Below are 22,868 nucleotides of genomic sequence, written 5' to 3' on the forward strand. Positions count from 1 at the left end.
CATTGCTATTGTTTCCTTTTTCAGGACATGACCTTCACCTCCATGATGAATCAGGAAAAACCTGTCAAGTCCTCCTAGCTCCCTGGCTGTGCCATTTGCTGTTCCCTTGCTGTTCACCAGACAGCAGCCCCAGCTCTTCCTACCCAAAGCAAGGAAGAAGCCAGCAAACCACACATGACAGCTGAAAAGTGAAGCATTATCAAAAGCTGTGTGAGACTGTCAGAGAGAAACTTTATATAGTAATTCTCCTTCTGAGCCTGGGAAGCCGTGCATCACATTAGTTACAAGGGAAAAAGAGAAGACATGCTCAAGTAACTGAGACCTGAAATTGCACAAATCAATACATACATTTGAATAACTACATACAGTGTTCAGAAATCTGCATTCACAATGGATGATGGATACAGAAACACAAACCTCTACCAAGGGGGAAGGGAGACAAACCAAGTCTCAGATGATTACAGGTACCAGGATGGTAACTACGAGGGATACGCACCCAATGATGGCTACTACCGTGGTGGGGATGAACCCACTCATGAAGAAGACGCCCAGAGTGATGTTACAGAAGGCCATGATGAAGATGATGAGGTCTATGAGGGGGAATACCAAGGAATCCCGCACCCAGATGACATTAAAGCCAAGCAGAAGAAGCGAGCTCCTGCCATGGATGATGAGTACAGAGACCGTGCTGACCTTATGGCAGAGAGGATGGAGGATGAGGAGCAGCTTGCCCACCAGTATGAAAACATCATTGAGGAGTGTGGCCACGGACGCTTCCAGTGGACCCTCTTCTTTGTTTTAGGGTTGGCGCTGATGGCAGACGGGGTGGAGCTGTTTGTGGTTGGATTTGTTCTGCCCAGTGCTGAGAAGGATATGTGCTTGTCCAGTTCAAACAAAGGCATGCTAGGTAAGTGCCACTTGAGCAGCTCTTCTAATCTAACTGACAGTACCTAGAATATATTTTTCTCATGACCAACTGGCTTCAGAACCTTCTGGGGGCCCTTTTTAGAATGTTTTATCTCATGCATAATTGTGTCTGGGTGGATCTGATTCAAAAGAAGATTGCTTACTGCTGCAAAGGCAGCTGCTGTAAAGCAGTAACAGAACCATACCACATCTCAGCCCAACTTAAGGATGGGCTCCAGGGCAGGCCACCACAGGCTGGATTTGGGCCAGGCAGCTCACAGCAAGTGGGACCACAAGGCAAAGCTCCTAGGAACATTCAGAGTCAAATACGCAAAAATTTACGTGTGACTGTTCCTGCTTAAGCATATAATGATGCAATTTTCAGTGCTTTTAGAAATTAAATGGTTATCAGAAGTCTGCAAAGCAGTACTTTCTGAGTGTGATGGATGTAACAGACAGGGATGCACTTGGTCTGGATCAATCTGCTATTATACTGTGTCTCTCGTGCTTCCTCGCTCTCTGGTTTTTCACTGCATCCAGGTTCACCTTTCATTTAGCAAAAAGTGCCAGCTGGCAGATCAGAGCAGCTGGTCCTGCACGCTGACTTCTCGGCCAGAGCACACTGCTAATATGCACTGGGTCAGAAGTTGCCTGTGAAGGTTTCTTCTTAGGTCTGTGGAATGAGATTAATGTGCTGAATGGAGATTAAAGGGTCAGGCTACTAACAACATCACTATTGACACCTCCCTGCGGTCAAAATACAAAGGCATAGTTATTGTGAGTATGGGTGGAAAAGGTTGGATGAGCATTTTTTTCCCCTTGCACATAGTAAGCCACAGGAGGAATAGAAGTCTCCCAGATCTCTAAGAACCAGGAAAGTGTCCAGCGTGTCCTGCAGTGAGAGCCAGCTGTGCTTAGTACAGCACATCTGGAAGGAAAATAAAGTAGCTTTTGATAGAACTGCTGTAGGAGGGGATGGTGTGTCTGGAGGAATGTGCACCAAGGTCGCAGGGAAACCATCGGGCCTGCTAAGCATACATTTGGGCCAGAAGCTCTGCCCAGAAGAGGGGAAATGTGGATTTTGGATTAGACCTTGACTCCGTTCTATTTGCATTATTTTCATGTAACAAAGGCAATAGACAATTAGCCTTACATAGACTTCTCAGCTTGGTGCACCAAGGTCCTAGAGACTCTTTTTCTTCATCTGGTTTTCTTTCCTGCATCTTCTTTTTTCTTCTCTGAACTTGAGGATCAGGATGCTTCTTTCCATAGTGAGCCAATTTTGTACCTGGTTTTGTGCCTGCAAGGGTTTGGTAATATTTTTTGTTTCACAAACCACACTTCTAGCTCAAAATAGCTCAGGTCAGATACATAAAAGTGAACTGCTTACAATTGAATCCTGATTTCAAAGGGACTTCTGAATTCACCAGCTCCCGATGGAACACCAGGATCCCTATGGGTGCCTTTTCAGTGACAAGACCTTTTTTGAAAAGCAGGTCATTTATTCTGGTGACTATACAGAAGCTGAGGTCTTTTGAAACTCCAGCCCCATAAATATCCATCTATGTAGTTGAGACAGAAAACTTCAAATGTCACAAGGAAAATCTATCTTTGAAGTATTTCTGGCCCAACCACAGTTAAGAGAGAACAAGAGATCTCCCAACGGAGCTCTTTTTTTTTGCATGCTTTTTCTAGCTCAGCATTTGCACAGCTGAAAGTTCAGGGTGTTCTGATGAGCTCTGGATAAGCAAGGAGATATCTAGATCCGTATCCAGCTTGAGCTCCAGCTCACTGCACATTGACTCAGCTGGCCTGGAATTCCTAATGATGGAACAGCACTCTTCTTGTGCCTTTTTGTGCTTTTGAGAACCTGGTTTTGCAGAACTATTTCTTTTGTCCTTGTTTATTCTGAAGGTTCTCCTGTCAAAGCTTGTATGCACACTGTATTTTTTACTTAAAAATGAACAAAGGGAAAGAATTTGCCTAAGAACAAAATCAATTGATTCATCTTGGTTTGAGAAAGATTGAGAAGACCAGAAAGCAGATATTTACAATAGCACTTGCTTGTTACTGATTGGTGTTGCACAGAAGGCAAGTCTCTGATTCAGTGGCTTTGGTTAAACACATTGCTTCTATCACTGGGATCTTCCTCTGCTGCAGGTTTTCTCTTAGATCTGAGGTTTACCAAATGATCCCTTGTGAAAAGGGATTAAACAGAGCTTAGAAAGCATTAGACTGCAGAGTGGTTCACTGACACGAGTAATGAATGCTCAAGGGCATGGAGAAGTGAGGATGTAAGGAGAGCAGAGTGGGCACATGGCTGCAGGTGGCAGGATGGGGAAGTGCTATTGATGGAAACGAGAACAATCCTCCTCAAAACCATTCCTGGATTAGCTTCAGCACCCATCCACCACTGACAAGAAAAAGATATCTGCCCACAAAGCTCAGAGCCTCCAACATATGCTCATTTCCCTCGTGGTTCCCATTCCCTTGTCTGTCTATGTGTCGTGCTGTCACAAATCAATCTTGCTAATGCCCAGGCTTCAATGATCCTTACAGCTGACTTATCACAGTAATAGTGGCCATCAAAGAACTCTTGTCCTCAATTTCTGCCTAATGCGTACTGATGATCTTGCAAGAGTGCACCTGCACAGAATGGAGAGAGCGTTGACTGGAGAGGGTGCGAGTCTTCCTTTCCTTGCCATTGGGTTTTAGGGACGTAGTGGCATTACCCACAGAGATGCTACTGCCCCTTACTTTATCACCATCAGCCATAGATGTCTACAGTGATCTGATTGCTCCCAGGTGACTGCTCGTCTCAACACATTTTTGCTAAGGAAAAGTAATCAGACTATCCCAGGTAGACTGAGGGTTGCTTCCAGGCAGCTGTGCACAGATAGACACCCACAAGGCCTCAACTGAGGCCAGGAAGGAAAATATGGGAAATAAATCAAGTAGCTAATTGAACTTACAGAAATAGGAGGGAACAAATGAGAGCTGGAGTAGCTATGCGCTGAAAACTAATTGAGCAAAGGTCAGCTTTTGCTGAAAGGACATTTCGTGTTAAATACTCAGTGTATTGCATATTTTTCCTCCCTCAGAAAGCAAGAGTGGAAAAATATCCAGCAATTTATGGCCAAATTATGCAAAAAAATTACAAATAAACGGATGCCCACAGTGTTTCATGGAAAGTGTGAAACGAATGTGACACCTCTTAGAAAACGTTTACATTTTGTTCTGAAAATAAACATATCTACATCAGATGCAAATTAACAGCTATTTTAGCCCTAACTATCCCTCATGGGACAAAACGTATTTTAAGTTTTTCTGTGATGTGAATTATTATTTTGAAGATTTTAGGAATATTTAATAAAAGAAAAAAGGAAAAAATAAGAAGAAAAACATCAACAGCTCTGTATGCTTTAGATGTTTGATTTCTATCATTTTTAAAACTAGCCATTCAGTGTAGGCTTGCTAACCTTTCATAACATAATTTTCATATATTCCTCTTGCAGATCTACTTTTGCTGAGCTTTCTCCAGCAACAGTCATAATAACAATGCATTTATTAAATTTACTACGACAAAGTATTCCTTTTCAGTATAATACATCCTGTTGGAAACAGAGTATTTGCTATGGACAACCATACAGAGAGTTATACATTTCTATTTGCTGACGAACCAAAGGACACACAACATCATTCTTTGGAGAAATATCACATAAATACACAACTTCAAGTGCTGTTAATCACCCCTTAGAAGACAGAATCTTGTATTTGCAAGCACAGAGCAGTAAGTACACAGCCAGTAGAAAAGATGGTGTCATAGTAACGTTTTCAACTTTTTCACATCCTGCATATGAAAAACTGAAGGCACAGTTGTATCATCAGATTTCCCAGGCTCCAGAGCTGCAGTTATCATTTCGCAGTTCAGTAAACTGAGACAAGAAAAATGTGAGCCCTTTGCCCATGACTGCAAAACATCCACTTAAATGCTGAGAGTAAAGTCTATCTTTCAGGCTCACATTTCCTCTTTCTTATGATGGTATTATAATAATAATATTTTAAGGAGAGCATCATCTTCCAGGTTCTTAGCCTTGCAGAGTTAGATTGAAAACAAGAAAAAGAGATCCTGTTTGTAATCATGCAGTTATGTAGATATTAAAGCTTGTCAGTGTGAGTCCATTAAACCAAATGTATAACACTACCTCCCCTTTTAGTTGTCCAAAGAGGATGCTTTGTTATCAGTGCAGATAAAACTGGCCTCATCTTCTTGCTGACCTGAATTCACCTGATATGACATTAAATCCTAATCCATTTGTCAGAGATCAGTGCTTTTTCTTTTTCTGGATAAATACAGACTAGGAGCCCAACCATGGCTCCCATGCTGTTTCCCACCTTGTTTGGCTGGGTGGGGGGACCAGGTGGCCCTATGCATATCAATGTGATGGACAATCCCAGTGGAGGGGCTGAGTTGCTTGGCATGCACTGCCTTTCCAGTTCCATGGCAAATGTGTGTGGATTCACACATACAGCTTTGGCTTACAGAATCCCCCCAGTGCCTGCAGCCAGATCCATTCTGTATCTACCCCCACAGCTCAGCAAATGGAAAGCCTTTAACATGCACAATCCATTTCTCAGAGGTAGAGGAGCCATTAGTGCAGATAGAGTCTCTCTCTTGATGTTCAATCAACAAAACACGTACAATGGGACTACACTTTGATGTGATTCCCGTTTAGGAGATCAGTGAGATTCAAGGATAAAGCAGTAATAATCTCACAAGGAAGAGCAGACAAGTAATTTCAGGAAGAAGGGGAAAAAGTCATACAGCCCAGAGCCAATCCTTTGGGAAATGTTGGCTGTTGTTGGAGCACAAGCCAAGCAGGATTTCTTCTTCTTCAAATCACTCAAGCAGTATTGAGTCCTGTGCCTTGCCTCATCCATCTTCTAAATAGCTCAAAACTGAATCACAAAATTTTGGTGTCCATAAAGTACATCCTTGTATAACAGATGCTCTGCTGTTAAGTGTTTGGGTTTTGTTTTTATCACAGTTTGAATTTCAAGATGTAGAAGATCCTAATCCTTTAGGATTGTGAAAATGCTTTCAAAAACCTTCTTGTTACTGTACTGGTAATGGCCTCTGCTTGGAAAGTGGGTAGGAACTCCCACGTTCATGTGGCTGCTGGCTCTGTGCAGAGCTGTGAGAAGAGGTGAGATGCTGCTGCACTGGGAACCATCAGCTTCCTCACTTCCATGGCAGCCTGAAGGGATTCAGGACCAACTCATCACGTTTTCTGCTTGAATTTTCCATTTATCCCTTGAGCCCTTGTCATATCTTGATAGTGATACTTTCCAGATGTGACTTATTTTTAAGAACTTTAATTCCATTAAGGGTAGACAAAAGTAATTCATGCTTGTGATGGACACTTTGTAAATCTTGAATTTCTCCTTTCCTTTCCAAAGCCCTTATGAGCTTGCTTCTAATTATGCTGAAATAGTAAAAATACAGCTTAGCACACACATAGCCATCCCACATCCACCTTCTTCAGTCCTAGAACTCAGCCTTTATGACCAAGATTCCTGTCTTAGTTTGGAGCACATAGCTTCAATAAAGGCTAATAATTTTCTTAATGTGAAAATTCTGTACATGCTACCTCCTTTCCAGTGGGAATAAGGTCTCATATTTTCCTTATAATTTCAGCATTGCATGACTCATAACCCAAAATTTCATCTCAGATTTTCAGCTCTTTGGTTTTCCACAGGTTTTACGGGAGGCTCTTGCAGACTTTCCCATAGGCATTCATTATTCCCCATTACTTGCAGAATAGCCTGCAAATAATGGCTTATTCAGATTTACCCTTAACCCTGGAGCTGGATTTCTTCAAAAGGTAACAGCCATCACCACATTCTCCTAATGGTACTCAAAAAAACACTGCACACTCCACACCTCTCTGGGTCCCAGCCACCGTACTGAAACCATTTAGCATCTACTGGTTGCATTGCTGTATGAATCAGTAATTAGTGATCCTGCTAGTGTGCAGTGCTCAGATTGGCTCTGAGTGAAAAATCACTTTATCAACATGGCTTTTTACCCAAAAATTAATGAAGTCCATTGTGCATTCCATAGTGCAGAATGGCCAGATTTTCTAGTCTGGTGGCTCTACAACTGTGGCCATGCACTGGCCTCTTGAAACACCTGAGAAGTGCAGGATAAAGGCAGCAGGGTGCCAAACCCACCTCTGGGCTGCGAGGAGCATCCAACTCTTCCCTCTTAGCTGAGGCAGTTCCTGGCCAGAACCACCTGCCTTGCACCAGCCAGGGAATTTGGCTGTAATAAATCAATGTAACAACCTCCTCTACCTCCTTCTAATCTGGGACATTTTCTGTTAAGAGGCTTTAGATGAACATCTGCCATGCAGGGATTTTCTCCATATGTATATATGTACATGTACACATACAAACACACATAGATATACATGACAATTTTTTATTCTTCATCATTTTCTGGCCGTGTGGACTGGGCTGTGTATCTGATCCTGTTGTCTTTTCCTATCGTAACTCACACAGGCTTCAACAGGCATTTTGCTAGCATGCCTTGTGGTTCTTCCTGGGCATATTCTTGCTCAGTGAAGTCTCTAAATCTTGGAAGTAGTTAAAATAAGTGAAAGAAGATGCCCCTGGACCTGTGAGCATTAATAATTAGCATTACTTGCACTGCTACTCACATAAAGTAAAAGGCAATGTAACAGGTGGTCCTTCTGGTGAAAATCTCAGTAGAAAACCTAAAGACAAGTGCTTGTTTTTCTAGGCCAGAATTGCTATCAGATAGTGAACTGGATACAGAGAGCCTATTCTCTCTTATTCAGTCTCCACTAAACATGCTCACTGAAATTGTCTGTCTTTTGAGGACCCCATATAGAAGATCTAATGAAGTCAAGTTAAAATGAACTCATTTTTTTTAACATTAGAATAATTACTCTACAGAGCAAACCGTCAAGGCAAACTGTAGGTTCTTCCATCTCCTGAAATGCTCAGATCAAGGCTTTATTCTTTTCTGCAAGTTGTCCTTTAGTTAGACATAAGATTTTGGCCCAGTAACAGAGGAAGCATCTGCACTGCACAGGTCAGATTGGCAATAGATTGATCCTTTCAAATGCTGCTAGGAAAAGCAGAGAGAAAGAGGCGATGTGCTCCAGAGGAAGCATGGGCAGGATGGGTAACACACAAAGAGATTTATCCATGCTGCAGCAGCCTCTCTCTCCTCTCACAGCTTCTCAGTGTCACTGCACTCAGGGGGGTGAGTGGAGTTAAGGCACCAGACTTCTGTTGTACCGTTGGTGGCACACAGCTGGGACACGTGCATGCTAAGCTGCTTATGCCTGGCCATTGCTTACGTGCAGAAGATATGTGAGCAGAGAGGTCGGGAAAGAAAGATGTGGGTCTGATCAAATGTGGGTATGTCTATATTGCACCATGTGATGCTGCAGGGAGTGGTGAAAGCTCACGAGCGGAAAATGGAGGAATTAGATTCCACAAATGGATAGAGCTTCTGGTATCTGGGATGGCTCATTTGGGAAGAATGGGAGTATGTAGCTTTCTTTTAATGCATGCACTGCTTTTGAAAAGCTTTGTCTTCATAGCTGGTTTTTTTTTTTTTGAGAGTAAGAAGTCATAATTGGCATGCAGAGCCCAGGTGAGACCTTTCACTGCGTTATGAATGCTGGTTCCTGACAAAACTGGCCTGTCATTGACATAACTATGTTATTTGTGAAGCCTTCAGTGGTATTTCCATCTTTATTTCTCTCTCAAGTGGTAGCTGGCTGTAATGTAAGGGAACAGCAGCTGATGTTGTCTGTGTATGGGACAGCAAACCATTTCCACCTGACAAGCAGGAGGATGGTGTTACCAAACTCAGTGTTTCTCTTCCTCTCTTCTAGGTCTGATAGTCTACCTGGGAATGATGGTGGGGGCTGTCATGCTGGGTGGCCTCGCTGATAAACTGGGAAGAAAGAAATGCCTCATCATATCACTTGCAATCAATGCTGCCTTCGCCTTCCTGTCCTCTTTTGTCCAGGGATACGGATTCTTCCTTTTCTGCCGCCTTATCTCAGGCCTCGGGTGTGTAACTGGTGAATTATCCTTATCAAAACAACTTTTATTTTATATCCAGTCTTAATCTCTCCCCTTTTAGTTTGAAATCATTTGCCCTTGTCCTGACACAGCAGTCCCACATCTGTGGGTGTTTTAACCTGAACAATCCCATCCACATGACATTGAAGAAAACTCATTTTTTCCATGTGCTGTTTTTTCCTCTCAGTATTGGGGGATCCCTCCCCATCGTGTTTGCCTATTTCTCTGAATTCCTGTCTCGTGAGAAGAGGGGTGAGCACCTGAGCTGGTTGTGCATGTTCTGGATGATCGGTGGTATTTTTGCTTCAGCAATGGCGTGGAGCATCATCCCACATTACGGTAATGGTTTTGTGCTTTTGGCTTTTGACAGCGCCACTTTCCTGCACCACCACACTACTCCAAAACCCGCACAAGTTAACATTAATCAGACCTTACACATCCAAGCATGAACGGTATTGAAAACAGTAAATATCTGAAGTGCACAGAGAAGGTCTAATAAGGGGGCTGATTGATTAATTGACTGATGCTAAGTAGTAGTACACTGCAAAAGAAGTCATCCAGTTATCAATAGTAAGGAAATTTAATGGGGGAATTACTGGGTGCAATGAATGCTAGTAGTGAGAACAGCACACATTCCTTTCCTTAGATAAGTGCCACCACTCTTAGGGCTGTGTATCTGGTGGCATCTCCCCAGCATGCCATGGCCTGATGTCAGACATGGCCCCACCTACCTGAGCTCAGGAGTGAATTGGGTCCCCTGTGCAGAGCTGCACCCAAGTGGACTCTGAAATGTGCTCCAAAGAGCAAAAAACTTCATGTCCTCCTCCTAGCTCATATGTGTACATTTGGAAAACACCCGAAGCAAATATCTCCTGGAGAAGATTAATTCACTCAGCATTCAGCAATAGCAGCTGTCTGAAAGATTCTGTTTGAGGAAAAGTGGGACAAAGACCAGGAAGGAAAAAAACATTTATCTACCTATCAATTCATTTTATTGTGTTTAAAATGCAGTCAGTATAAAGCTCTTGGTTCTGATCAATACCACAGAGATTGCTGGAACAAATATACAAAGTTACTGCATAGCAATGACTTTTTATTATTATTATCTATCAATACACTTCTTTAAAAAAAAAAAAAAAAAAAAAAAGTCTGTATTTACATTACATTCATTTTCTGGATACAATTTTGCTGTTATCCCTTCAGATTTGAGCCCAGGGAAAGGAAAAAAAGGCTTTTATTCCATTTTTTTTAAACTTTAATCATCTTTTGCTTTGAGAATCTACACTGGTGTATGTTGTTACAGGAACAACATAAGAATGATGCTGTACTTTCTACTCCTTATCAGAGGACTTGCTTTGGTATCAGGAAAAGGCAGGAGAGGGGGAATCCCAAAAGCTGGACGACGGTCCTGATTCTTCTGAGTTTGAGTCTCAGCTCAGATTTTGCAATTTTGGAAAAACAATCTTGTCTTCCTAGCTTGCTGTTATTAATAGTGAAATATGTGTGTGAGGTATGAGATGGAAAGGAACTGCTTCTAATGTGCCTTTCAGATCAGAGGAAATTTAACCTCTGTAAACTTTTGGTGACATTTCTGAGAAGCAATAAATTCTGGCCCTGATTCCTCTGCCCCTTCCCACTCTGACTTGCCTACAGCTGCATGGAGCTATTCTTATTGCTAGGTGATTTTTATACTCAGAGATAAAAGGAGCTTTTTAAAAGGCAGAGCCTGAGCAAGGATGTTCCATTTTCTGTAATGAACGTGAACTCACTTGCTATTATCTGCTGAACATGGTACTGAGCCTCTAAAAGCCATCATTACTAAGAATAGCAAACTTTCAACCTGTCGCCGTGTAACACATAGCTGTAAAGTTCAGAGCTGCTTTACGAGAGAAAAATCAATCTGCCTGCTTGGAATTTTCACTTGTTGGCTCTTGCTGTTTCCAGGCTGGGGGTTCAGTATGGGAACCAAGTACCACTTCCACAGCTGGAGAGTCTTTGTTCTGGTCTGCTCCCTGCCCTGTATCGCCTCCTTGGTAGCACTGAAGTTCATGCCTGAAAGCCCGCGGTTCTTGCTGGAGGTAAGATGATGATTTATGTGAACATCACAGCCTGCCATTAGCAGAGGATGGCTGGTCCCTAGTGTGTCACCATCTCTCTTTCTTTGTCCCATCAAACACTCAGTACAAGCTCGGAGGCAAAGGCACTCCTACACACATAAAGTATCTGCATAGATTGCTGCAGCCCCAGAGGCTGCAGACTGTGACATTAGTCAGGGGTGGTGAGTGGTTACCTCCAAACGTGGCACTGGAAGAAGGCACAGAATTCCAGAAATTTTGTATCCAACAAAGACATATTGAGTATGGGCATATAACAGGTGAATCCTGATAGAAGTACCATCTCTGCAAGACCTCAGCAGAGATGGGAACAAAGTCCAGGTCTTCTCACACATCTCCTCTTCCCCGATCTGTTCCCCTTCTGCTCCAGCCAGTTTTTGGGCAACTCCTTCCCTCAGCACAGATGTGCTGCACTGTGCACACAAACCATCCCTGCAGATCTTTGCCCTTCAAACAGCCATGCTTGATGGATCTTCTCTGGTGTATTTGACCTGTAGAACTGATTCCTCTCTACACTTATTTTCCTTTCCCTTGGTGCTTCCAGATGGGTAAGCATGATGAAGCCTGGATGATCCTCAAGCAAGTTCATGACACCAACATGCGGGCCAAGGGTGAGCCAGAGAGAGTGTTTACGGTGAGTTTTACAAAACCATTGACATATAAAAGAAAAAATGGGCATAACTCCCCCAGTGAAGCACAGCACCTGTTAATTCCTTCTTGGGAATCTCCCTTTCACTGTGATCACCCCCACCGATCAGCACTCTGAGATGCACTTAATGCATTTCAAGTTGAATGCCAGCCTGCTATTTCAATCATTAGTCAATCCTGTGAATTGCTGTGAATACTCTTCATCCCTGGTGTTTCACTCCAGCATTCCGAGCAGTGATTTTCCAATTATATGTACACTTAATCGGTTTGCTCTAAGAGACTAGAACCAAGTAAGAGAGATATTAGCCATGTGGGAGATCTGACTCACTTCTTTCTCCTTTCCATCTTCTAATCAAACTCTGATTAAACTTCATGTACCTTCTAATGAGCTTCCACCTGCCTCATACCCAATCTTTAATCTCTCCCAGGGAAAGCGAAGTGAGTGATTACTTCTCATTAGTTTGCTGCTTGTGAAAAAGTCCTCACCAGGGGTCTTGATTTATAAGCAAAATGAGGGAAAAGGTGTTTGCTGGGGTTAGTTGCAGATTTCTATAATTCAGTTGTAGACTCCCAATAAGCCAGCCGGGGAATAGATCTAGATTTATGCCTTTAAATTTAAGAAGACAGATACTCTTAAAGGACGGATAGAAAGAGGAAAAAGAGATGCACTTGTACTTAAAACATGCTCATTGCTCCATCCAATGGTGTCATGGTGCTGCGGGCTGAGCTGAGCCAAGCTCTATACCTCGAGGCTGAGTCAAAGTTGAGTGGCATCTGCTGGCATGAGCGGATGGTACATCGGGCTGGTGTGGAGCAAACTGTCAGATTGTGTGGTTTTCTGATAGGCCAGAAGTTGCAGCTTGTGGTGAGTCAGTTGTCACCAGGACAGTTCCCAGAGATGACATTTAAGTGGTGCCAACAAGAGGAACACAGAGACTCCACAGCCGAGCCAAGGCACTCGTTCACACTCTGAAATTTATTCAGTGAATTTTCACCTCCCTTGTATTTACAAACAGATTGTGGCTTCCTGGAGCATATCCTCCATTTAAAGTTACTGAGCAAATATTTTCCAGGACTCGTTTTTAAGGTTTCTAGTCAGCATTCAATGTTGAAAATTCAGACTATTTTGGTGGAGTGAAATGATGGCATGATGTGGGCTCAAATCACGACTGGATGCATTTTCAGATGCAAAGATTCCCATCCACACCTTCAGTTGATGCAGATATTCTGCCAGAAGTTCTGAAAAGGTGTTAAATGAGAAATACCAGTTGTGATTTAAGAAGGAGGTCCTGGGGCACAATGAGATGCAGATACAAATGGCTGATCACAAAGATGATTTTTACTGTTGTTCAGTCCTTATTTCAAGCAGGAATCTAAAGGATGCAGAAATAGCATAATGCACAGTCATATTAACCAATGTACGAAAGACTAAAGTGGATGTAATGCACTTCAACTACTTCAGGGAGGGAGAGAGAGAGAAAAGATGAAAGGATATAGGGATGGAAGGCAGGAAGGTGAGAAGGAAGGCAGGATGGAAGGAGGGCAGGCAGGAAGATTTCTTGCTGTAATAAAAACTCTTGCTGTAAATAAATTAATTAACTAATGTCTATTGATAACATTCAAGAAAAAAATAGTAAGGGATATCAGGCTCAAACTCTGCTCAGAAGACTGTGTAAACCCAGTATTGATTATGGAGACTTTGGGTCAATGTTCTTTTTCTCTCTCAATCTCTTTTCCTCTTTAGGTTTCTTATATCAAAACTCCAAAGCAAGTTGATGAGTTCATTGAAATTCAAAGCTCAACAGGGACTTGGTACCAGCGGTGGCTGGTCAGAATCACAACCACCTTCAAACAGGTAAAGAGATGCAAACCCATCCCATGGGGGCTTTTGAGCTCAGGGCTCAGTGTCACTGGGCTTTGGAAGCCCAACTCTCCCTCAAAAAGCCTGCTCTGTTTGCATGCTGATTGCAGTTGCCATCAGATGTGAGCATGTGCAGATGCCACACTGCCCTGAGATGCCTCTGTGAGCAGCACGGCGGTCAAGCTGTGCTAATGGCAGAGCTTCCAGCCCCAGCCCCAAGTACTTGACTCTCCTTCAGAGCAGATAGATATCGATTCCCTCTCCTCTAAGCCGAAGTGAATTTACCACCTGCAGTGGATTGAGAAGAGTGCTTGCTACTTGCTCCTGCTGAGACTGAGTTTATAACAACCTCACATTATGTCTTCAGCTAATTTAACCCTTCATACTTGCTATGCTTACCTATACCCAGGCAAAACTTTGTGGACAAACTTGCTAGATTATTCCCATTAAGAGGATGAGCCTCAAATAAAGGAGAGTCCATTTGAACTAATTGCAATGCAGGTGCTATGTTGTTGTTATATTTATGTGGCAAGTAAAGAGCACAAAGAATTATTTACCTGTATGCTCCTGGCAGTATTTCCTGCTGTAGCTCAAGAGAAGACTTTGCTCTCTGTCTTGCTCTTCTTGGTTTCATCCCTACCTGAGTTTATCCTACCCCTCCTAAAGCACCATCTGCATTGAGATTTTTGCTTTTCAATGAGCTTCAGAGCTCGATTTGAAAGCAGCCCTGAGGCCACACCTACAGGTGAAAAGACAAAACTGTCAGAGGGTCTGGGATCCTCATCATACACACCAGCTCACTATACAGATTAAAGACCTTTGCACACAGTTGAACATGTGATATTTCTGTAAACCATTGATCTAGACAAACATAATTTTGAACTAACCCTGAACATGCATCTGATCTTCCCCCATTGAGCCCTTTACTGAAAATATTAAATCTATGATGCACACAGAAATTAATCTTGTAAGTCTCTGCTAGGGTTTCCTTGCAGATGATTCTTTGTTGTGGATTTGTAGGTCTGGGACAACGTGCTATATTGTTTAACAGCCCAGTACAGGATGAACACGCTGATGCTGGCTGTGGTTTGGTTTACTATGGCCTTAAGGTAAGGTACTTACTTAACATTTTTGGGAAACTAGAGGGCTTTTAGAGTCTCAATACTACAGCCTCACACTTGCAGAAATCCGTCTTTCAGGGAAAGCTTCCAAATTTTTTGCTGTTCTGCTGGTCTCTTGGGCAGCAAGGATATAGCACATTGCTGTATTTTCTAGCAAAGGATTCACTGTCCCTAAAATTTAAATTAGTTGCATTGCTTTAGGTGAACAAAAATGAATCAGTGTGCATCTGAGAGCAGCATGTTACAGAAGGGAGGCTTTTTCTTGGTCCTGTCAGACCTAAGCAAGGATTGGCATCAGAAATTTATTTGCGCTAGGAATTTAGCAGGTTTACAAATTATGAACTGGATTTTTGGAAAAGCACTGTGATATTTTCAGTGCCAGGGTCCCTAATATATTTCTCCCACTCTGCTATAGTTACTATGGCCTTATTGTCTGGTTCCCTGACATGATCCGCTATCTCCAAGAAGAGGCCTATGAGTCCCGAGTGAAGGTCTTTGATGAGGAAGAAGTGTCACACTTCACCTTTAATTTCACCCTGGAAAACCAGATCCATAGAAACGGGGAATACAGAAATGATAAGTAAGTGAACAGAAATCAGTTTGATTGATGCTGATGGGGAAAAGGGCATGAGAGGAACTGGGAATGAGATCCACCAACATATACAAGGCATTTGGAAAAGTAACCCTCATTTCTAGAAAGCTCATTTTTTTCCATTTCCCACAAACTTGTAAATCTCTGTTGTTCTTCTGGATACACAATCTGCCTCCCGCAAATCCTACAGGGAGTTTTCCACAGAACTATTAGTCTTTGGTGTCCCACTTTCCACACACCTTGCCTCAGACGCCTCTCCAACCCGAGGGGGTGCACCAGGGGCATGGGGATGCAGTGGTGACTTCTCTTTCCTTAGCACACACTGACATCTACTGGTCTTGAGCAACAAAGCCAACCACCGCAAAGGAAACTGTTGTTTTGCTGCATTTTGTAGGTAACAAATTGCGTTGTAGACCTTGGAACGACTTCTCCCTACCCCACAGCCCATTAGTGTGTGTTGGCTGATTGTACTGGTGCGCTTCTGCTGTGCCGAGCAGCATCTCCCCATGGCATGTGCCACCTTCTGTTTTAGTGCTCTGAAGTCAGAGAAGGCACTCTGGGAGAGTGTCATCATTTTCCTCCCTTTTACCTTCCCTGAATCCAGCCTGACCCTGGTCATTCTAAACTCCACAGCAGTGTAAATCCTAGTGATGTGTAGCAGGTCGTTTTTATTTTCTGAATTCCAAAGTAATGAGTGGGGAAATACCCTTATCATATAGTGATCTCATTGCTGCAGAGAGCCTAGAAAGGCTGCTACTCCAGCTGCTTTGCACTATGCAGGAGGTCACACAAAAAATTTATTATTCTAGTCTTCATAACTGAAGCCACACTTCACTGCCCATCCAGGTACATCTTTCCCCTCAGGAGCTGTCTCAATTTATCTCAATTTCCTAGATGTACAGATTATGGACTTTGATGGAGGACCCCATCCTGACCCCCTACACCCTCCCTGTGACCTTTCTTGCAGTAAGGATCTGTGCTTGATGGTGCAAACTTAGCCCTGTAATTCCTATGCCCCTGCCTACAGAGAAGCCAAAGTCCTGTGAGATGTGGGTGGAGGCCAAATTTAGGATTTGAGGACTTTGGTCTTATCCTAGAGGAGATCCTCAGCTTTCCCTAACCTCCTTTGGAGTTCAGGATGCTCAGCACCTTCCAGGATGAACTCATAAAACTGTGGTGTGTATCACTGTACTGCTCCTTTTGTCTTCTCCAATTTAATAACTCAAAACATGATCAAACTGCATTCCAGCTATGTCCAGAGCGTATCTCCTTATAATTTATAGGTCAGTTTTCCCTCTAGCCCTTGCATGTGAGCTAAAACTCCATCAAACACCAGGCTGTTGCTGCATGACTCTTTTAAAGACAGATGTTAAGAAAGCAATCTGCAGGCAAAGGACTTTTAAGGGCCTTTGTGAGCACATACATCACAGGCTATTATTGAGCAAATGCAGAACAGCTTAAGTGTTGCTGTAACCTATGAGACCTTCTGCACAGTGCAAAAGACTTGAGTAGTCTTCTTGTTACATTCTGAGCATTAATAATATCTGTTAGTAGCCACAGTTAATAAGCCCTGCAGTGTTCTCTTCATGCTGTAAATAGCCATCATGCTAGACTGTCTTGTAAGTGCTCAATTCAATTAAGCTTCTGGGTATATGTTAGAAGCCTTTTTATTTGGTGACAGTTGTGGCCTCCTTAGCTAAAGCAATAATGCTTGCACTTACTAGCTCTTTACATCTTCCTGTACATGCCTGTGCATTAACTGATACATCTCCCCAGTGTCCCTGCAAAAGCTCACAGGTAAATCAATTTTGTGTCATCCTTCAGGCAGGCAGGTCAGATGTGCCAAGCTTCCCATCAGAGGAGAAATCCATCACCTGACACTGTTGATTATTTTTGGTGTAATCTGTTTTCTTTACATGATATGCAATGGTCCTTGAACAGAGATGGCTACAGGCCGTACACCTCCCCCAGGAAATCTTACTGCATTTTTCCTTAAAAAATCACTGTGAGTTTAAACAACTGTCAGAAACCTTTCACCAAATGGCCACATGGACTCCTGATAATGTCTGGTTTTATTTCTGCCTGAGGAAGGGGCCAAATAAGGAAGGCAACAAGGTCAGCTCACAAAGAAAATGCCACACACAGGGTGAAATTATGTCTTCTTCAGATAGACTAGCGCTGAAAGTTAGAGGATTGATGTCCACTCAGCCTTAGAAACACATCTTCTTGCTTATGACTACTTTGAGAGACAGAGAAACAACCAGAAATTCCAACAGGTCCATCTTTTAAACTCCTCAAAGCCCCATTTCTTAATAAAATACAAAATACAGAAGGATTTTGTTGGAAGGACAGCTGTGCATTCAAGCAAGACCTTTTCTGTAAGTGACCCTAAAAACTGTCATTAGTACTCTGTCTATTAAACTAGGATGGCCTGTTATCCAGTGTAGGGAGTATCTCCAAGCACTGAGTGAAGCTCTACCTTCTGCCCCACAGATTTATTGGCATGAAATTCAAGGAGGTGAGATTTGAGGATTCACTATTTGAAGAATGCTACTTTGAGGACGTGACATCCAGTGAAACCTTCTTTGAAAACTGCACCATCATCTCTACTGTCTTTTACAACACTGGTAATGGGATTCCTGACATGATCTCATCTCTGTGATTAGGAACTATTTCATCAGATTCTAGGAGAAAGGATGATAGGGATCTGTGTGCCTGCGTGTGCACTGTGTAATGAGGGTGATGATGGAAAAAGAGGGTGAAGACAGGCTGAGAGACTAGCTGCTTTTATCTTTATGGTTGGCTCATTCCTAGGAGACAAAAAAATAAGAAAAAAAAAAAAAGAAGAAAAGGAAAAAAAGAGGGTCTTCCCCTTATATTTTAACTAGATATATTTATTTTCTCATAAACTGAGCTAGCTTTCCACATGAGCATAAGCCTGTCACTAAAATGTGTCATCACTAACAATGCCCCAGAGGCTGAGGATGCTCCCATTGGCTCCTTTTCTTGCTTAACTCTGTATTTGCACCGAAGCATCTGGAAGGAGTGTGCCACTAACAGATAAACTCCTCGGCCATTTCTCTTACAGATCTCTATGAACACAAATTCATCAACTGCAGGCTGATAAACACCACGTTCATGAAGGAGAAGGAAGGCTGCCATCTGGACTTTGAGGAGGACAATGATTTCTTGATCTACTTAGTCAGCTTCCTTGGCAGCCTGTCTGTGCTGCCGGGAAACATCATCTCTGCACTGCTTATGGACAAAATAGGGAGGATAAAGATGATCGGTGAGTATGGATGTGGTGGGTGTCAGATGGGAGCGTGGCTCTGCAAGGGGCCAGGGCCTTGTGCTGCTGCACGTGGAGGCAAGCTGAGCTGGCTAAGGTGGAGATGAATCATGCCCACGTCAAATGGAGCAGAAGAGTAAAAAGACTGGAGGGTGAGGCACCAGACAGTGACTCACAACAATTCAGTTCTATTCCTCTTCCTGCCAGTGATCTACTCTGTGGCAGTGGGCAAGTTACCTGCTCCTCACTTTCCCATCTATCTTTACTGTGGATTGGCAACATCTGCCTTTTCTCTTAGTTTGACTTTAATGTCAAACCCTGTTCATCCAGTGCTCAGCACTACAGGGGCTGAGCTGAAGCAGGACCATCTGGTGCTGCTGAGTTGATGCTCATGTCCATAGCATTATGTATAAATAAATAAGACACTTTGCTTGTGGCAATGAATATTCACAAAAATTATTTGCTGTAGCTGTTTGACAGCCCAGGAGTTCCCTCTTTGGGGTTTCTGATTTTCAAATGATTTTACAGCAGCTTCAGGAAACATATGGTAGATTAACTGACCATTTCACAGCCAACCAAACGTCACTCTTTAGCCATACGGGACTAAGTTATCAGCTTTATGATTCCATTGGAAATTTCTGTGATTGCTTGCTGCAAGGCTCAAATCTGGCTCTCCCAGGTACTATGGAATAATACCTCGAGGGACAGACAAGTGAGCTTAGCAAAATCAGGGATGTGACTTAGGGGGAAAGCATGAGTCACTCTTTTGAGTTCGCCTGTCTCTCTTCTGATTACAGTGGGAATTTTAGTTTGTTTAGCCCCACACTCAGATGGGTAAAGGTATGGAAGATGACCCCGTCAGTGTGTCAGGAATTAACACTGGGAGGGCAAAATGAACCTTCATGTAGTGAATTTGGAAAAGGCCCAAACAAACCAGAGGGTTTGCAGTAAATAAATTAAACTGAATGAGAATCAAATTGCCCACCCCACAAACATGTCAGCGTTTCAGTATTTTCATGTGAAATTGAGATGACAGCTGGAAACCTAAATGCTTATTTCTGCTGCAGAATGAAAAGTACAGGACAAAAATTGGGAACGACATGCTGAAACGTTTCACTATGGAATTTTCAATTGAAACAGCCTTCTGGCATCCCACCCATAGCACTCTGTTGAACATATTATTTCTGGTCAGCTTAACATGAAGACTGAATTTCTCTTTTGCGTTATGTGCCTCACTGGGACTTCAGTTCAGTTTTATCGTGTTCCACTAAACTCTCTCCTGTGCCAAATGTCAGATCTGGTACACACACAGTGACCCCAACGAAGTCCTGTACTTCTTCAGCAGAGGAAATATCCACACTGTGCAGTGAGGGATGCAGTTTGGGCAGGTACCAAAGCAATGGGCATGGGGTCCTGCATGGAAGCTTTCCATAGGCAGGGCTCTGCACTGGCAAATACAACATAATATCCAAGATGAAACATTTTAGTTCCAGTTTAGCACCCAAATTATTTTGGTTGGTGTCAAATTAATTTTAAAAACTCAAACAAGAAGTTATTTAGTTTCCTGGTAACTCCATAAATGGAGATATTTCAGCAGCAAAAGAACTGTTAAGTGAAAGATAGTTTTGATTTTGCAAAAATTGCTTCTTCCAGGTGAAAATTCCCAACTGGGGAAGAACACAGTGATGTAGCTATTAATATTCCTGAATCTGAACTGTGGCTAACTGAGCATGAATGCTCTCACTTTCTCCCTCAGTGGTGTTCATAAAATTATGGCTCCTGTGCAAATGTGCCATGAAATCTAATGATGTTCTTATAATTAAAAGAGACCTCAAGTGCTTCTTACAATCGACTGTAAATTATCCTAATTGAGTCTAGAAATGTGTCAAGTGATTTCAATTTGATGTGAATTGCTCTAGCTCTTCACTCAAAACTCAAGTTGAAAAACCTTCACAATGATTCTTTCTCCTTGCCGACTTGTTTACTTCCCTTTGCTCTTCCTGGGTCCATCTGGAAGTCGGAGATGCTGGAAACCTGCCTGGAAAAGCCTGTCTTCAGAGCCTCTGTAGAACGGGAATATCAGCAAGATCAGATGGTTATTGAGAACATTTTCGGGCAGGTTTCCAGCATCAGACAGGGACAGATAGGCAGCATCAAGGTACTTGTACATTCGTACAGATCTGTACAGATTTCATTCATTTTGGGATGAAGCGCTGTCACTTGAAAACCATCTTTATCAGCAGCATGGTTGCTTGGCTATGGAGGACAGAAACCAGTGCCAACATCTTTCTCTTGGCTCCCCTGCAGGTGGCTCAATGCTGATCTCTGCAGTGTGCTGCTTCTTTCTCTTCTTTGGCAACAGCGAATCGGCGATGATCGGCTGGCAGTGCCTCTTCTGCGGGGCCAGCATCGCCGCCTGGAACGCCCTGGACGTGATCACTGTAGAGCTCTACCCCACGGATAAAAGGTGCTCAGAGCTTTTCTCCTGTTCACTCTTGACAATGTGGCTTTGGCTGCTTGGTTTCTGATGGAAATATGAGGCAAGCTGTATTTTTCCTTTTTGTATTTTAATGAGACCTTAAGGGCTCAGTCCTGTGGCTTGACTGGATCAGCACAGACATTTGTAAGCACAATACTGCATGCATGGTGGCTTGCATGCAGGAGTTGGGTGGGTGTACACAGATAACAGGCAGATAAAATACAGCGAATCTGGCATTCCTATGTGTGTGCATGGAGGTCTGGCCTTCAGGCTGTATCCTCCCATCTCAGCTCATTGCCATGACAGTCTTCTCCTCCATGAGGAGACAATCATGTGCACAGAATAATCTGGGAGACAAGACGGAGTAGAAAACTTTGGGAGGATGTGGTGCAGATGGTGCTTTCCTGCCAGAAATGTTATAAGAGACTCTTCTTGCCTTTTTCAAGCTGTAGGAAAGAGCCAGAAGTGAAGGAGAACTGTACTTTGAAGGCAGAATGATTTCAGCTGCTAGGTGAATCAGGGTTTGCAGTAGAGCCCTGTTTCTCTGGTGACAGCCCAGAGGGACTGCAACAAATTCGAGAGAGGTTGTGTCTTGCTTTCCTTGAGGAGGCCAAAGGCTGCCATAAGGGGCAACTCAAGAGCTGGGAAGAAGTTGAGATAAGAGGAGAAATGAATTCCCACGTACATTTTCTTCAATCATACAGACATGCAAAACAGTTATATCTATTTACTATTTATTCTTTTTACTTGCCAGGAGAGTAGCCTAAGCAACATATAAGCATATAAGCTGGAACTAGGTGATCTTTGAGGTCCCTTCCAACCCAAGCCAATCTATAGCTCACAAAATAATTTTTCCAGACTTTCTGTAGTTATGCCAAGAACATCCCTAACCATTGCTTTCTGCTTCTCTTCCCCACAGGGCAACAGCCTTTGGCATCCTCAATGGGCTTTGCAAGTTTGGTGCCATCCTGGGGAACTCAATCTTTGCCTCCTTTGTAGGGATAACCAAGGTGGTTCCCATCCTTCTGGCTTCCTCTGCTCTGGTTGGAGGTGGCCTGCTCGCTTTGCGCCTCCCAGAGACTCGAGACCAGGTCCTGATGTGAGCAACTGAGGCCAGGGGGGTCAGGGGTGAACGTGGAAGAAGAACTAAAAAGAGCCATGTTTGGAAAAATCAAAATGTCCTTTTCTATATACTGTTTTGTCAATACCTCAAAGAGAGGAGGCAGAGAGGGAAAGAAGAGCCCAAAGGGATAAAAAATGAAGCCCTTTAGTATCCGACCCTTTTACAGCCACAATTGGTGCATGCAGCTACTACACATGCCCTGCAGAGCTTTTCTGTTTGGGTTTAATCTTGCCTACACTGGGATCCTGTCCTTTCCCACTCCATCCCAGTGTAGTGACACAGGACAGGAGCAGTGGCTTTCTGCATGCGTGTGCCTGCACGGGTGTGAGCGTGTCCGACAGGAGAGCAAACCTTGATCCTGCCTGCCTTTGCCAAGCTGTGAGACCCTGCCTGCCTTGCCAAGCACTCCCTGGCAACTCAAGTCCACTGTGCTCAACTGTGAAAGGAAACCGAATGGGAGGCAGGTAACAAACCTGCTCTAGATCACATCCAGCAGCAGGGTCCAGAGCTGCAGATGTGACTAGTGACCTTATCTGTCTTGATTTTGGGGTCATCACCTTAAAGAGTGAGAGAGTTCTGAAGGATTTGAGGGTGGGTGCTCAGCTCTC

General features: G+C 43.2%; 1 protein-coding gene across 2 annotated transcripts; it reads left to right on the forward strand.

Annotated features, from left to right (window-relative positions):
- Nucleotides 1–390: 390 nt before the first annotated feature.
- Nucleotides 391–22,240, forward strand: SV2B (synaptic vesicle glycoprotein 2B). Of its 2 annotated transcripts, XM_042876073.1 has the most exons (12): nucleotides 391–907; nucleotides 8,841–9,021; nucleotides 9,221–9,372; nucleotides 10,978–11,111; nucleotides 11,692–11,781; nucleotides 13,540–13,650; nucleotides 14,677–14,765; nucleotides 15,193–15,357; nucleotides 17,863–17,996; nucleotides 18,458–18,658; nucleotides 20,966–21,125; nucleotides 22,057–22,240. In XM_042876073.1, the coding sequence occupies exons 1-12, from the start codon at nucleotides 391–393 to the stop codon at nucleotides 22,238–22,240; spliced, it is 2,118 nt and encodes a 705-aa protein (XP_042732007.1). The 2 variants fall into 2 exon arrangements, with proteins under 2 accessions (XP_042732007.1, XP_042732008.1); XM_042876074.1 differs by lacking the exon at nucleotides 18,458–18,658.
- Nucleotides 22,241–22,868: the final 628 nt, after the last annotated feature.

This window comes from Lagopus leucura, unplaced genomic scaffold (genome assembly GCF_019238085.1).
Source record: "Lagopus leucura isolate 7727_CA_CO unplaced genomic scaffold, USGS_WTPT01 Super-Scaffold_100015, whole genome shotgun sequence".
Classification (NCBI taxonomy): domain Eukaryota; kingdom Metazoa; phylum Chordata; class Aves; order Galliformes; family Phasianidae; genus Lagopus; species Lagopus leucura.